This window comes from Mytilus galloprovincialis, chromosome 5 (genome assembly GCF_965363235.1).
Source record: "Mytilus galloprovincialis chromosome 5, xbMytGall1.hap1.1, whole genome shotgun sequence".
In the NCBI taxonomy this organism is placed as follows: Eukaryota; Metazoa; Mollusca; class Bivalvia; order Mytilida; family Mytilidae; genus Mytilus; species Mytilus galloprovincialis.
The window spans coordinates 27,285,320-27,303,008 of record NC_134842.1 but is presented as its reverse complement, the minus strand read 5'-3'; the positions used below and the strand labels follow the sequence as shown (position 1 = coordinate 27,303,008).

Below are 17,689 nucleotides of genomic sequence, written 5' to 3'. Positions count from 1 at the left end.
AATATAAGAGGAAAGCAACGACACAAAAGAAACGCTACAGTGCAACAAACTAAACGACAATGTAATACACATAGAAACAACTGTAAGTTAACAACTGCCTTTTAAAGTGCCATCGTAAATATAAGTGCCAATGAGACCGCTCTCCCTCCAAGTAACAATTTGTAAAAGTAAACCGTTAGTATGTATTCTTAGTTATAGACTTACCGTTGTTGATATCTTTCAAAAGATCATTTTTCATATTAGAAATTTTGTCTTCGGTTGCCTTTTCTACAGTTGAAATGATATACGTCGTTAAAACTTTGTTGAGATTTGTCGTGTCGAACAAGGCCACCAACGGCACATGCTGAATATCCAATAGAGGTATTTGCACAGTAGAGTTGTCAAAATCATTACCCGTGGAGTATCCCAGAATCCATATCAATAATATGCTCAATAATTCAAAATATGAAGACGTTAGATACTTTGCCATTGTCACAGGTCCTGCTAAATAACTTTTTTTTCTACGTATGATTCTTTGTTATGATGACCGAGAATATTAACATGTGGAGAGGTTACAGTGAGGGCTTTCAAACGTTTCAAGGGGAAGTTTTGTTAATTTATTTGGTATTATTTCACTTTTGTTCATGATCAACAAAAACCACAATGGTTTTCTTCTATCCTTGGTATAATCTATTATTAATGGAAAAATCGTCTGAAAATATTTCCAGACATACAAGTGTGGAAATCATCCTTTCGGAGCTCATGATGTTTATTTGAAACTTTTCCAGAAAGCAGCTAAATGTAACTTGTTATATGAACGTAACGTAAATACTGTAAACCAGATTACCAATAAATAAACAATAAAAAAAAGTACTAATGATGATGATGATGATGATGATGGTACGAATAAAATATACGTACAGCATCTGAATAAGCAAAAGACAAACTACGTCGGTCTTCCAATATTTATACAGATAAATGATATATGTTTATTGAAAAACGTATTTTTTTTGGTCAAAGGCCTTAATTTACTGTTTCTTATTCTCAAAAAAGTGTTTGCTTTGCATGGTTGTGACTGACAAAACAATAGGTACCAGGTAAATCAGATGTTGTCACGGAGACATGCCTCGCTTTTTGTAATTGTGATCATGTAAGGCAAATGTGGTATTTATAGCATTATTAAAACTGTAAACTGTGTAAAAAAATCGAAGTCAACGAACCATGACTGAAGATGCGGGGTTATGGAGATGTGAAATCTATTGAAAGTGTAATAGTGAAAATTAACTACATGAAACTATGCAAAGTTTCGTGTGAATGAACTATGATGAGAGGGTGGGGTCATATAATCTCCATGGAAATACCGGTAAGACTTGCAAATGCTTATACAACTGCATACAAAATATCATAGAATTGTCCGTTTCAGAATCTAAAGCATCATGGGTAATTTCATTGTTCGTACCCCAAAGTAAAAATAACGTCACGTCATTGGTTAAATTTCCATTGTTTATAACGTTTTAAACCAATCAAAACGCTTTGGTGTACGCTTTTGAAAATATTACCCAGGATGCATTAGATTCTGAAACGGCGAATTCACGTTAGTGTTTTATCTTAGACTGATCTTATTACAAACTTAGTCATGTAAACTTACTATGTAAAACTTTCAAAGCCAATAGACCATATGCCTTTGGGGGTGGGGCAGAATAATCGCCATGGAAATGAGATGTCCAAATGCAATATAATACATTTGCATACCAAATATTATTGATCTACCACTAACATTTAAAAGCCAGAGATATTTTAAGAGCTATATGATTAGAAAGAACCTAATCAAAATAGCATAATAGTAAAATTCATCAAGGGTCAACATTGATTGAGGGAGTTGAAGCCTAAGTTTCTTAATAGTTTATTTATGAGTCATCAGTAACAACAAGTAATAAAGCATGATAGTTCCGAGGCACTGACTACTGAGCTGATGATACCATCGGTGACTGACAATTCACCAGCAACGGTATCGACCCGGTGATAGTTAATAAAATACTCACTTTATAAATGTTATGCGTCCGAAGCACGGTTTTTTTTTATTCTCTTTTATCAGGAATGCTCAAATATTTATCAGCCGGCAATACTTAAATATTCCAATTGACGTTAGGTACGGGGCGCCGAATTAGTCCGGCCGATTGGTGCAGATATAGAGCAGAATTGCTCACTTGATGAGGAAAGCATGAAACTTTGCATAGTAGTTCTTGGTTATATACCCTTTGATTTCAGCTATGGACCCACTCTGAAAAATCCAATATGGCTGCCATTTTCAAGATGGCGGAAAAACGGTATAAATATCAAGATTGTCCTAAAGGTATTCTATATAATTTCGGAAGTTAAAGTAATGATTCTTCAAAAATGGACTTCATGTTCTTGAATTTGTTATCAATTAATTTTAAAATATAAAAAAAATAATTTGGTTATTTCTGTAACACATACATTTGCAAATTTCGCTGCATATACAAAAACAAATATCGAAATTCAAAATGTTAATCAATATGTTACATGTTACTCTTTAAACGCTTTCAGTTTTAATGGTTGGAATGAAATAGGTTGAAATGAGTCGATTGAACGTTAATATAGGTCGGTTAAATGTGGTGGAATAGTAGGTAACTCATCTGAACTTTGAGGCAGTGCCGAGGGCACATTGTCTCGTGTCTCTTCAATGTCACGTCTTACGTCACTTATCGCGTTTTCATCTGCCGTACCCACTACATCGTCAAATTATTCTATGTAATCAATAGGTTTACCTTTCTTCAGGTGGAATAGGCGATTGCCATCATTTAAAATGGTTAAGGGCAACTATTTGCTTTTCCAACTACGTGCGAAACCAATTCGCAACTATTCAGCGAGCATGGTCCTAAAATGCACTTCTGGTCAGCACTTTTATTAGTTTTAATGGTAACAGTCATTTCTGAGTTTGGTGGAACTGTGATGGTTCGTTTTATGCAAACTTGCTGAGTTGAAATCTCGTTTCCACCGTTAACAAATGCCGCATTTATCACTTAATTGTTGATGGTAATTGTGGGAGTACTCAGGTTTATCACTGCGCTCAGTGTGTCCAAAATATCTAGCCTAAGTATAACATCGTTTGTTAATGGCTCTTTGCACACATCCCATTGTCTGTTTACTCTATTAATGTCGAGAGTCGTTCTTTATAATCTTCCCAATAACAAGCTGTTAACCCAAACCACGTAGCGTTACGTTCTCAAAATCTCAATTTTCTGCCGAAATTAATTTCTCATTTACTAATGTTATCATTGCAGCAGTGTCCAAAATCATGCTCACATTCTGGTCATGTATAGAACCTCGTACTGCTGAGCTCTTTCAAATGGTTCGTCTGATGACAATATCGGACGAGGCCGTGGGCCTCTGTTTGATTTTGTGATGAGGTGATGTTTCATGGCCAATAGACTGTGGAATCGTGCGTTGGCCTACTGGCCCGACCCTTTGCTGTTTAAAGACTCCATTGTTGGGGTTGCACTTTGATTTGCTCCGTATCCTTGTGAAGGTGATCGTTGTCTGAAATAACCGGGATTTCTGGAGTTTGCCCGTTGTCTTTAGGGACTACTAGTATATGATCTCTAGCTTAGTGGGGGTGTTGCTGATCGATAGGCATTAAGCTTGGGTGTATTTCTATCAGGCGATTTACCGCGAATGTATTGATCAGGAGATCTTCCACGTGTATATTGATCAGGTGATCTTCCATTGTTCATGAACTGGTGATCTTACATGACTATTTGATCAGAAGAACCGAGGTTATACTAATCGGTCAATCCACGGTTATGCTGATTAGTTGAAAGCATAACATCAGCTAGTTATGTGACAATTTGTGTGAGGTTATGCCCCTCATTATCCCAAAGTCTGCTCATATTTCCTTTATCGGTCGGTGATACTGCGCCATCAGCAAAGTAGACTTGTCGATGGTTATAATTGGCACTTTTTTTATCCATATATCGCCATCTGGTTTGCTATTGAGGTTTTTAGTTGATTTAACGCCTTGTTGGAATTTTCTGGGTTCCTCTTTATTACATGCCTTGAAGAATCTTTGTCTTTACATTCTCGATGGAATGCTTCGGTTCCAATCTGGTTTGATCGTCTTTCTTACTGATGCGCTGCTCCAAATGAATGCTTTTTTAAGGCCTTAGAATCATCATCTGTGCGAGCGTACTCAAAGCCAACATCGGCCTGCAATATGGGACCTACACACATTTTTCTGTTTTCCCATTGTCATCTACCGGCAGTTCGTTCAAATTGGTAAATGAACGCCTCCCAAGTCATGGATCCTCTCCAATTGAGTTTTTTTTTGCATTTTTGGGAGCTGTGGGCTTCGTCTCCGGTCCCTTGCACCAAGATTTTCTTGCCATCGGGTATATTCTCTCTCCAATGAGGAGTCTGAAGAATAGGTGTTGCCACCCTCTTTTGGTTTCCTCTGCCCTTTCCTAGATCGGTCAGTGGAGTCAGCTTGCTGTTATGGGAAGCCTGTTAGAGTTCCGGGAGCTGACGAGGTTGTCATAATTGGAGTGATAAATGTGGGATTTGCCATTGACTCGACGGGGATGATACCGTAAGTAGGCACTGCATTCAGCATTGGAGAAACTTGATAGAATCCTCTTGCAGCCAATTGTTTCTGTAATGGTGTGCTGCTCTGAACCAAATATTATTGACTCATAGTAGATGGTAAGTGTGCGTAAGACGACACATAAGCCTGTTGCTGGTATCCTTGATAAGTACTAGAGGGTTTTAGTATGTTCTTAATTGGAGATTGTTGTTGAATAATAACTGTCTCATACAGGGCCAAGGACCCTGACAGGACTTTTGACTTAAGGTGAAGACACCTTCAACAGAGTTGGCGAGGTTGATGGTTCATGCGAACTATAATTGGGGAAAGACCCAAGGCATGAGTTTTGTTGTGAACTTTTGGTAAACATGCGTTGTACTGGCTAAGGTCAAATTTTGGTTTAGATGATGTGTCCATTGCAGGAATTTTAACTTCTTTATTTGGATTGTCCACTAATTCATTTACAACAGATGCCAGTTGTTGGAAGGTACCCTGCTGTTCAAATGCACTTTTAAATTGAACTGTGTCTACTTCCTCAGTTGTTGTCAGCTTGTCCATTCGTCTCACCACAGCATTGAATATCTTATTGGTCTGACCATCAATTCCGCCAAGCAATTATTGTGGTCTATCCTGTCTTCAGACTGCTGAAGTTGCTGAAATATTGCTCTCGTCTGTTCGTTATTAATATGCATTGCCTCTTTCTGTTCAGCTTGAACGTAATGAGACCAACACATATTTTATCAATTCGTGATGATTTGCTCTGTTTTATATTGCGGTAATCTCAGCTGTTCTTAGGGCATTATATTTACTATCTGCTAAAATTCTTTGTGCAATTGTTTAATAGTCATGTCTGAGCTGTCCTCTGTTAAAGCGTCTTCAGCTGTGGGTTTCTCCATATCCCCAAGTGATTCAGTTTCTGCCATTTCAATGTTCTTGTCCTTGTTGTTCTCAATTCCTGCCATTTCACTGATATGTGTTTAAATGATTCTCAATTCACAGTTTAATATCTCAAATCACAGCTTTTATGTGTGACCCAAGACAACAAATAGTGCAGCTTTTAATGAAAGCTACTACTGCAGTTTTTTATGAAAGCTACTACTTTGTGTATGAAATGACAAGCAAGGCAAAATCAAAAAGGACAGATACTAAATGACACTATACATCAATAAAGTGTTTATATTCGTGCCAATTCTCAATAATGAATATTTGCTCCTTTTTAAGGCGGCCATTTTGAAAATAGCCACCATTTTGTATTTCAAAGATAGATCAAAACAAAATCTTGCTAAGTACACCAAGTCATTCAAATATGTTGATTTTTGTGCTTCCAGCATCAAATCCACTGTGGTTTGTGTAATACTGGAAAATATTTTAGAACGTACGGCAGCCAGCTTGAAATAAACCGCCATATTGAATTTTGAGGGTGGGTCCATAGCTAATATTGCTCAGTACACGAAAATGTACCATCATGCAAAAATTGGTGCTTTCCTCATTATTTGAGCAATTTTTTCACCGATCGGCCGGACTAAATGGGACTCTTGTGGTTTTGTACTCTAAATTCAATTTTGTAAGGACAAAAGTGAGTTTTGTTCAACAAAAATGAGTTCAGGTTAACAAAATTTGTAGCATACTACAAATTTAAAATTTTGTCTTACAAAATTATCTTTCAGTGGACAAAAGTTACTTTTGTCATGACAAAATTCATTTTTGTAACACAGACTTTACTTTTGTAACCTAATTTGAAAATTGGGTGATAAAAGTCAATTTTGTAGGCAAATTAGTTTAGTTTGGATTCTGTGAACTCATTTGCATACAAAATCGACTTTTGTGACACAAAATTGACTTTTGTGAGACAAAATTGACAAATTGAATTTTGTCTCACACAATTGACTTGTGTTTTAATTTCCATATCAGGTAACAAAAGTCAATTTTGTATGCAAATAAGTTAATATTTGCATACTTTTTTGACAAAATTTACTTTTGTCATGACAAAAATGAATTTTGTCATGATAAAAATGAATTTTGTCACCACAAAATTGAAGTTCTCATAAAACTAGTCTGTATCACATAGCTTTGTGAGACAAAAATAATTTTGTTATGACAGAATTGAATTTTGTGCAAAACCACAAGAGTCCCATTCGGCGCCCCGTATTAGGAGCTATATATGATAAAAAAGGACCTCGAAATAATAGCCAAAAGCATTTAATATCAAAGTTGGTTGAGGGGTTAGATCCTTATGAGTTATAGGATAAATGAAAGATAAGAAACAGAAAAACCAAATTTATCTACAGTCACATTTGTCTGATGAGGTTGGCCTCCGCAACTTGTCAACAATTTCTTAATTTATGAACGACTTATTTCAAAAGAATGCAGGTTCATACACTGACTACTGAGGTGATGATATCCTTCGGGACTAACAGTCCACAAGCAGCGATACCGACCCAGTGCTTGTAAATGAAAAAGATATTCTATGAGTCTTCTATATACTGTATTTATTGCGTCCGAAGCGCTTTTCTGAAATTAACCTCCATCAGGAATATAGAGGCATCAAATAGTGTAGAAAAATAAAGATGCATCTTTCTAAATCAAAATCTATGGCATCAAAAATAACTTCTGAATCAATAGATGTAAAATATTTCGTTAGTAATTCAGTTCTGTAGAACTACACAGCAAATTAGTTTGTGCAATACACATTTTTGTAAATTAATAAAAAAAAAAAAAAATGAAATAGGTATGATTGCCAATGAGACCACTTTCCAGCAGATTATCAATGAGTTTAGCAATTATTGATCACCGTACGGTCTTCAACAATGACCAAAACCCAAAAAGTCTTGCATAAAAGGCATGGAAATGACAAAATGTGAAAGAATTCAAACGAGTAAAAGCCTGATTTATGACCCAAAAAATAAACGAAAAACAGATATAACAGACAGCCATTAACGACGCTCACTGAATTGCAGATTTTCAACAAGCATATACAAAACGTGTAGGGGTTAAACATGTTTGTGAGCGCTGAACACTCCTAACACCTAAACCAATGGTTTCATGTTCCGTAAAGATCAGTTTCAAATGACCTGACACACCAGATTGGCACGAAGCATAACAACTCACATGAATAATATGACACACACTACCGACCTTACAGTACTCGCAGTTGGTGTCAGACATTCCACGTGCGCCGGAGATATTACGCATGAGCAATGGAATTAAAGAAAGAGGTCATCTAAGAGGTCATTGCATACTGACTTTACAATCAAAATTATATATGTCGGGAAGACAACAACTAAAGTCGAACATTTTCGCTAAAAACTTCAAAAAAAAGATATTCTTAATCGTTTAACGAATAAACTTACGTTTTTAGCACACATTTAATCAGATTCTCGTTTCATGAAAAAAATCCTGGTTTTAAAGCTTATATATAGCTTTAAAGCTAGTTCGAATCTAATAATAACTAATAGAGAAGTCACATTCTCAAGGACTAACGTCTACACGTCCAACTGAATCAGTGCAAAGACGTCACAACCGAGAAAAGCATGATTTTATGCAAAATTAAAAGTACATTATATCGACAAGGTGAAGGAACATAGGTTTTATGAATAAAAGATAATACAAATATAAACTTATTTTATTAATTTATTTTTCATGGATCGTATTTAAAATTTCGTGCTTTATAAACAACATTACCGTAACAAATATGTTGTTATATCCCTTTGTTATGAGAACTACACCGGAAACGCAAACAATAGTGCGTATATAATATTACGTTTATTTACAACTATGTAGTTTTACAACCTTATCCACCGATAAAGTATCCCGAAAACACAGACCAATGTCCTCCATAAACTCCTTGTCCACTGGTCCACACAATTTTTACTTGATCACCCTTCTGTAAAGCTAATACACAGTTAACAGTACCAGCGGAAAAATTCTCCCCTCCGAAGATGTGTAAATGAGTTATGTTGTTCTTTTTCAACGCGCAATGAACAGTTCCTTGCTTCCCACTTGACATTACAGTGGCAGATAAGTGATATCGTCCATCTCTGGGAGCAGTGAAGACACCTGTATTTTTGTCGTATCCGTTTCCGGTGTTTAACCATACTTTGTCAAATCTAATGGTGTCAGCTGGCACTATTGAAGTTGTCAGGGAGGCAGTGAACGATGCACTTTCCCGTAGATCTGTAAAATGAAAAGTACGTCAGACAATGTATACTATATGGAATGATAAATTTGCGTCAGTTTGCATTTATACATAAAAAAAAATGGCGAATAATAAAGAATTGTAATATGTAACCCCGTCAAATTAAGTTGCACTCTTCTGTATATGTATTGAAGAAAATGTGTGTTTGTATCTGTCCAGTGCACCCAGTACTTAAAATGGTCTCTCCATATATCATGTGATGGAGAATTTTATAAACGTAATGAAATCAACCGCGAAATATTTTATGGATTGTTTACGATAAAAAAAAAAAAAAAAAAGGCTTTAAAGCCACTTCAACCTAAAAAAAAAAAAAAAAGAAAAACCAAAAAGAAACTTTATATGTAGGTGTCATGCATGTAGCAATGCTATTTATAGTGTAAGAAAAATACGATACTGTGGATTCATTTATTTCCGTGGGTACCAATTATCGAGGATTGATGAAATCTTGCATATTCGATGACATTTAAATTCGTTGTTTACCAGAAAATCCATGAAAATTGTAATCCCACGAATAAGAGTGATTCCACAGTGCATTGCAATGTCTGTTTTTATCCGATTGAAACAAATTAAACTTACCACTCCGAATATTTTCTGTGACGTCATCTGTTATTTGGGGTAGAGCCTCCTTAATGCGTTTGTCGATTTCTTGTTGGGTGTCAATATTAACTTTCTCGCCTATGACTCGGTAAACTGTATTGCTAATGTAACTTTTAAGCTCCGTGTCTATTTTCGAAAAATCAAGAGTAGCTACGAGTGGCAGATTTTGTTCACCAATAAGTGGCGCGTCAAATGAAAAATTTCCATTCGACTGGTTTTGTCCTACTGCAGAAGATATCAAAATAAACACAATAAACAGATTCATGACAAAGTTTGACAGGAACATTATGTGAATTCCGATTTTTCAAACTATTAATGATTTTCACTTTGATTTTATCACTTAATAGTTACAAAAATTATAGTGCAATGCACTGAGGACACCATTAAGTTCCCACGATTAAAGTAATAATTTTCAACGTTTATTACTTCATATGAGCTAGTGCCACTTAACGTTTAGTTAAAACATATCCAATTTGTATGTGTCAAGAGGGACACTTTTCCGAAAATGAAATGTTTGCCTTTAAGTTACTACATAATAAATGTAAAATAAAACAGAACCATGGCATATGAGGGGGGAATTTTTACAATGCTAAGGATAAGATTCCTCTTTTAAAATTATATCATTAACGCTTACGACGAAGCATAGCGGACGACTTTAGTATTTATTATAATATTTGACCATCTATACTAACATAGGATATAGTATAGATAGTCCCTGATTTGACAGAATGCAATATCGGTAAAATGAAATTTTGAAGAAAAAAAACTGTACGTTTCATATATAATTCATTTAGGTTATTGCACCAATTCTTCATGTGTCTTGAGAAAAAAAAAATTAAACGTGCTTGCTACGGACATATGTTTACCATGTTTGTTTATTACTGCAATGCAATGCACATAGCACAATTATTTTGTTGTGTTCTGCAGGGCACATCTAGTTGTTGCTACGAAATAATTTCGATATCTGCGCTAAGTTATCGATGCACTTGAACTTTCAACACTTGTTTCAAGTACTAAAAAAATACATTTCTGTTCGGAAATCTGCAAAAGAAAAAATTACCTTTGGTAACCGACTTTTTTTTTCGTATTGTATCAAATACAATATAATTATTCATTACGCAATTTATTTTATGTTATTCTGTGTAGAAGATCCATTGGTGGCCTTCGGCTGTTTTCTACTCTTGGGTCTCTTTGACACATTCCCCATTTTAATCGTAATCATAATTTTGTATTTTCTTTCCAGATTAACCAACACAATGGCTATTGCCGATGTTATGGATGACGTAGATTACAAAACAATCAATTTCAACATAGAGGAAGCAGAATTCAGACACCCGTTATGGCTGACAGAATCACACTTTGTTTATAACCTCTATAGAGACGATGAAGGTCATCTGAACTGTCATAGAAATACTGCAGGCGATCCCATTCTGTCACCTAGGTACGTATAGTTTAATAGCTTACCATCCAGTTTAAACCTATTAGTATGCTTGTTTGTTTTGAACTGGCTAACGGATATACTATACATTTTAGTCATTTTTTGAGCTAATGATATTGATTTTTAGAAAATCAGAAATAGAATTGATATTGAACCCTATATATCAAACCTTATTGACAAAATTTTAATATATTGATAAAAATGGTATTGCATACTCCTTTTCGTGTTTCCTCTGTCACATTCAGACATTTTCTATTTATTGTAGCACACTAACTAATATTTGAAATATTCCTTAATGATTATTATTTTAAAATATAAATAGAAGATGAATGATTGTAATTGCAAAAAATTGCCATTGATTAATGCAAGTATTATGTATATATTTTTCCAGACCATTGGCAAAAATGTGCATGAATGAACTAGTCTGTGAAGGTAACCAAATATCATCATTTGAAACAGACGCTATTCCAGCTGATCTGTATCCAAAATTGCTGGCAGAGGCCATTTTTCAACGACAATTGCAGACTATTGATTTTTTAGTATCAACATGGCCACACTCCATCCTTGACCTTCAAAGTGTTATGCCAAAGGAAGATCTAGTGGAAGCTCAGCTGCTCACGATACCAATAGAGGGACATGACGGGATAACGTTTTTGGACTGTATAATGTGTGGACTTCTAAGACAAAAGTATTCTTCGAGATTGAGAACAGTAAACCTATCAGGATTCAAACAAGGCATGTTTTTATTGAGACCAAACAACAACATATTTCATTATCATAGTCCTCTTTCGCTGCTGTTTTTTGCCTTTTTTTGTGTCTTTCTATTAACCTCCTTTTTCTCCCGCGATCTCCTTCTGATCAGCCTCGTTTCGATGTAAAGCGTGGAAAATGATACCAGAGTGTCATTCAACTCATTACTCAAAAATAATATGACAACGCCATGGCTAAAATAGAAAAAGACAAACAGACAGACAAACAAACAATAGTACATAAAACACAACATAGAAAAATAAAGACTAAGTAAAATGAATCCCATCAAATTCTGGCCAGGCATAGGCGGATTTAAGGGGGGGGGGGGCCCTTTTTGGGAAAAAATTTGGTTGCTTATATAGGGAATCACTGAAGCGTGACTGGAGCGGGCCCCCTCTTAGGTCAGTCAGTGGGCCCCCACTTATGAAAATTTCTGGATCCGCCACTGCCAGGGGTGATGTCTCGAGATCCGGAAGGGTAAACAGTTCCTGCTCCATATGTGGCACCCGAGAGAAATGTCAAATAAAACAAAGAGAGCTAAACTGCAGCCAGTAATATTAGACACACACACACAGCTATTATTCAAACTATGTTTGAAAATTCAAAAAGTATAACCTTATTTAGTTTAAAATTTCGTTGCAGATCGCACGCTTTGTCGTGATATCTGCCGTCTTCCATTATTGTGGATGCCACCTGCAGATAGAGATACTGAAAAGATTTACGACATTTTATCACAAACTATAGGTAAGTATACCCTATAAATCTTGTTTACTTTAGAATTACTCAGTGTTTGTAAATAAAAGAATAACTAAATATGCATTAGGTTACAGCTCTGTCCACATATGTTCCTACGTTCTGTCGATAGTTGATACTTATATTTTGGCATTGCACAATTGAATCCTTATGCTGTTCAAGTACGACGTCTTTATCCTTTGCACATGTACATGTAATAATAGATAGTTACAGAGGATACCATTTAAAGTGTAGACAAAGGTAATATCTTTGCTTTGCTTGCTTGTTAGCTGAACCGTGAAGTCATTATTATGTAAGGTATACTACCCTCCTATCGAAGTGGCCTAGTCCTACAGACAGATAGATTGGTTATCTGTCTGATTAGTTTACTCTTAATGGAGGGTAGTTTACCTAACCTAATGACTTCACGGTTCAGCTAGCAATCAAGCTAACCAAGGATACTACCTTTGCCTTCACGCTCGATGGAATCCGCTGTAAGTATTCATACATGATTTAGTTGTTGTTGTTTAAATTGAACAAGCTTTTTGTAGTTGTCAGTACTTTTACATCAATCCTAAATGTGTCTTTTGTCTTTTTGTAAGTTGGTTTGTTTTGTGCTTTATACCCATCTGTCGAGTTATATAAAAAGACGATGTGGTATGATTGCCAATAAAACAACTCTTCACAAGAGACCAAATGACACATATAAATTAACAAATATAGGCCATCGTATGGCCTTCAATAATGCACAAAGCCCATACGCATAATCACCTATTACAGGCCCCGTAAGGAATAATTTTCAATACTTTTTTTACATACGTACCTATTTACTTACTTACATACTTACTTTTTTACTTACTGACGTACTTACTTCAATAATTTAAATTTTCAATTCGAATCTTTAAATCAGTTATTGATATGTACCGACGACTACCAATTAATATAAGTAGATTCTGGGTTTTGAAAAATGAGTTGTTTATCGCTGAACAAGTTGAACTTCGAACAACATTGATGATGAATAATAAAAAAAAATCGGTGTTATTTTCGCTATATCCTACTATTTCAAGAGATTTTTTGTCTAATGTACACCAAGCTTATCTTTTTATTTACTATAAATTTCTGACGAAGCAGCTGTCGATTGTGTAAGAAATATTTAATATCATTTTAACACAATTATGTAATCACCATTCTTATCTCCTATTGCAGATATTCTTCACAATATGTTCACTTATCTTTTTTATGTTCTTAGCTGAAGTATAGATGGAACTATATAACTCAGATAAAGTTTTGAAAAGATTTGTAACTCAAGTTTGCATTTTTTACCCTGTAGTAATTTCAGCCATCATGTTTCAGATATAACTGAAGAAAAGGTGCAGAAATACCTAAACAGAATAAAATGCATTTATACAACAATGGACGCTCATGTTCCACATGGACACCAGTTTCGTATGTGATATGTTTTATTAATACTTATACATACATCATTGTATATATATATATATATATATATGCATACATACCTCAATCATTTTTTCAATTAAGAACAACACAATAGTGGCGGGCTTCAGTTAGCTTCAGCTGGCCTCTTAACAATATGTGTACTAATTCAGTGAAAATGGACGTCACACTGAAGTCCAAAACATATAAATTAGCCATCAATGATCTAAATTAAAAAAAAAACCAAACATACAAGACTAACAAAGACCAGAGACTCCTGTCTTTGGGCAGACGTCAAAAAGCGGCGGGGTTAAAGGCACCTATATGTACTTGTTAATTTCTATATCAGTTCGTCTATTGTGAAGAGTTTTCTCATTGTCAATCAAACCACATCTTCTTTTTTTATACATATACATACTGTGGATTCATTATTATTCGTTGGATATCAATTTTCGTGGTTTTCGTGGGTACACAACGATTTACACTTTTTTTAGACTTTGTATGCAGAGATTGGCAAAACCACGAAATCAAATACCCGCGAAAATGCAAGTTTTTCTCAATCCACGAAAATTGATACCCACGAAAATAAATGAATCCACAGTATTCGATTGGAGGACCAAGACTTCTGAATACGAATACACTTAGATCATTGAATTTGTTCCTGTAGAAAAATAAATGTTTTTCGTTTCTCTATGTTTTTCGTTTCTCTATTGAGATAAGACCGTTGGTTTTATACTAGTTGGGTGTGTTTTGTTTTGTTTTGTTTTGTTTTGTTTTTTTTTTTGGGGGGGGGGGGGGGGGGGGGGGGCTTATAGCTTGTTGTTCTTTGAGAGCCAATATTCCGTGTTGAAGACGGTACTTTGAAATATAATGGTTTACTTTTACAAATAGTGTCGTGGGTGGAGAATTGTCTCATTGGCACTCATATCATATCTACATTTGTACATTTTTGATACTCGTTTCAGCACCAATCACCATTATATTGGACTGTAAAATGACTTTAGACGATGTTCCTATTGGTTTGGCCTTACAGAACGAAACTCCATTCAGATTTGCTTGTCAGAGGCTGTGGACAGAACGTATAAGTGATGTCAATCTACCATTAAACTTACTACATAGAGTACTTGAACCAAGGGTAATTAAACCAACATTTGTTGAAGGTCGTACGGTGACCTATAGTTGTTATTTTCTGTGTTATCTGTGATCTTTTGTGGAGAGTTGTCTCATTGACAATCATACCACATCTTCTTTTTTTATATTTAATAAAATAAAACCTTATTGACTGCTATAGATCTAATGTGTTATGAAATCAAACTCTGTTCATTAAGTCAGTTACACGTATTGATCCTCTGTTATGCGGAATACACCAGTCAAAGGGAGTTAATTAAGATTACTTTCTTTTGTTTTATTTTTCTCTCTATATATTTATCATATTGAATATTTGTAAATTCATTAGTTATTGCGAGATTTTTATTAATGGGAATAGTGCAACTAAATTAGTATTGCAATACTAACTTGCTTTCTAATATCTGATACAAATACAAATACAAATGTATCTGTATACAGCTTTTCCAAAATTCGCAATAATTAATCTCAAATTTTGGTTGATCATGTCAAAATCGCAATTATAAATGCTCGCAATAATTCCAAAAATTCAGTTATAGATGTTAGATTCCCATTTTAATTGACTTTCCAGTGCTCCTACGAAAAGTCAGTGGTCCTCTCCGGGTACTCTAGTTGCTATGGTATAGTCAAGATGACCGACAGTGGTATAAACAACATATCACAAGCGAACAAAAATTTAATATTGCTTATTTATTTGCTTTTTAAACAATTAAAATTCAAGTTTGATATCTACAAATAACTAATAGGCATCCTATAAAAAGCGAAAAGGCGCCTTGTTGTTACTTGGGAAATTTTTGGAATTATTAAATTCGTTTCCTGAATATTTAATTTCAAATTCCCTATTAAAATTCAATAACATTTCTAATTTAAATAATTAATATTTCAGGACTTAACAGAACTTGAAATAGAAGATAGGAATCTCTGTACAGACGACGACAAAATTGAGATTTTACTTGAAGCATTGTTGTTGTTGCCAAACATAAAGTCACTCAGTCTCCCAAATACCATACACTGTAACGAAAACGAGGCAGCAGTGAAAGAACTGAACAAAGTACTGAGAACGATGGCAAATTTGAAGAAATTAAATTTTCCTCTTTGTAACTTAAAAGATAATTTAAGTGACCTTTTGACAGGACTGCAGCAGACAATGACGTTTTTGTCGCTTAGAGACTGTCGTTTGTCCGAAGCAGACGTGTTGTTTTTGCTAGAATGGCCGTTAACACGTGGTTTGTTTGATCTGAATGTAAGCAGAAACAATCTTCGGAATTCATACCAAAGTATTTTGTCTCTGTTAGAAAAACTAGAAGAAATCCGATGTTTTTCATTGTCTTACTGTTGTTTTAGTCCTGCAGAACTAAGAAATATTGTTGATGTTGCTTCTAAATGTACAAACATAAAAACTCTTGGAATCCAAAGCTTCACGCCATTATCAGAAACCGATAGTCAAATGATCTTGAAAGGATGTTGTTTGTTGACAAACCTGCAGAAATGTCTAATGTTACCAGAATGTCACGCCTTTTTAGGGAGCAATGATTTAGATAGGTTTGATAACAGAGAAAAATATTTGGAATTTTGTGACAACATACTATCCGATTTAAAACGTGATGATATAGAACTTGAATAAGTGTATATAACAAACAACTTTTATTTATTTTCTTATTTATTCATTTATTAACCATAGCTACCTCCTTTTATTTTTACAAGTCATCTTTTATTTGGATTCGGTAAAAACAAAAAGGGTGTGTGTTACCTTTTATGATAATTTTTAGCTGAAATCCACCAAGTATAGAATAACAGTACATCGAAACTAAATAAAGTTACAGAGCATACATGTTTCGTGGAAATAATGAATCCCGGTTCGTACCTGCAGAAAGAATATTAATCAACATCAAGAAAACATAGCTAATGTGTTGAAATATATTAAAACAAATATTGAAAGTGGATCGAACAACTTTCATGAACAGAATAATCAATAGTATAATTAACGTCAAAAACTTTGTGCTTGCTCAGCACATATAGAAAAAGGCGCCAGATAGAAAAGATGAGGTGGACGAATTTACTACCCAATCCATTCATGTATGAAATCGTTTGTAATTTATAGAGAACCATTTTTGCTTGGCAAATTATATATGTAAATCAGCTTTAGTTTAAGTTTATATCTCGCATACATGATTTGAAAGCACATCCTTTACATTGTATAGACTCATAAATTAATTCAAAATAATCAGAAAATCAAAGATGTCATGCAACCTCTCATTATTAATGTAACTTGTTTTATTTTGTACAAATTGAATTAAAAAAAAAACATCTTGCAAAATGTATATTTGTAAAGTGAATTCTTGGAATTGTTTCTTTTTATATTTTGTACAAAGAATAATGCAAAATATGTATCTGATAAGAGAAGTATCAAATGCATTTCTGTTTCTACTTGTGGTATTGCAAAAAATAAATCACAAACATACCGACCTCTGTGGAAAATTTAAATCGGTAATTTCCTTATCAAATGGCAAAATCAAAGGCTCAAACACACCAAACGAACGGAAACCAGTTGTCAGGCATTTCCCTATGAAGAAAATGTTGGCAAAAGGTTTGATATTATAAAAATTATACCGAAAAAATACGAAGAAAATTCTCTGCATCAAAAACACTTGATTAATATATACATCCACTAAAATTATAATGAACTATAAAAAGGTTTGTGTAAAAGATGCAGCCTAAAAGTAATCCGTCCTGATTTTACGGGTGGGTGCATAAATTCACCCGAAGTCTGGTACTGTCGGAATGGGGATGATATACCAGATTCCCCGAGTTACAGTGTAGTTCAACGCTATATGTA

The 17,689-nt window shown here is 34.6% G+C and overlaps 1 protein-coding gene and 1 long non-coding RNA gene across 2 annotated transcripts in view; one reads left to right on the top strand and one right to left on the bottom strand.

Annotated features, from left to right (window-relative positions):
• Positions 1–17,322, top strand: part of LOC143075514 (leucine-rich repeat-containing protein 14-like) — a 69,761-nt gene extending 52,439 nt beyond the window's left edge. The window contains exons 2-7 of the mRNA XM_076250950.1: positions 10,615–10,812; positions 11,201–11,544; positions 12,202–12,303; positions 13,645–13,737; positions 14,694–14,863; positions 15,740–17,322. Coding sequence (XP_076107065.1) covers positions 10,628–10,812; positions 11,201–11,544; positions 12,202–12,303; positions 13,645–13,737; positions 14,694–14,863; positions 15,740–16,477 — 1,632 coding nt within the window. The 5' untranslated portion in view covers positions 10,615–10,627 and the 3' untranslated portion in view covers positions 16,478–17,322. The remainder of the gene's footprint in view (positions 1–10,614; positions 10,813–11,200; positions 11,545–12,201; positions 12,304–13,644; positions 13,738–14,693; positions 14,864–15,739) is intronic.
• Positions 8,184–9,870, bottom strand: LOC143075521 (uncharacterized). Its single transcript, XR_012978333.1, has 2 exons — positions 9,351–9,870; positions 8,184–8,752 (listed from the first exon to the last, which is right to left on the bottom strand). It is a non-coding gene; the product is annotated as an uncharacterized LOC143075521 (long non-coding RNA).
• Positions 17,323–17,689: the final 367 nt, after the last annotated feature.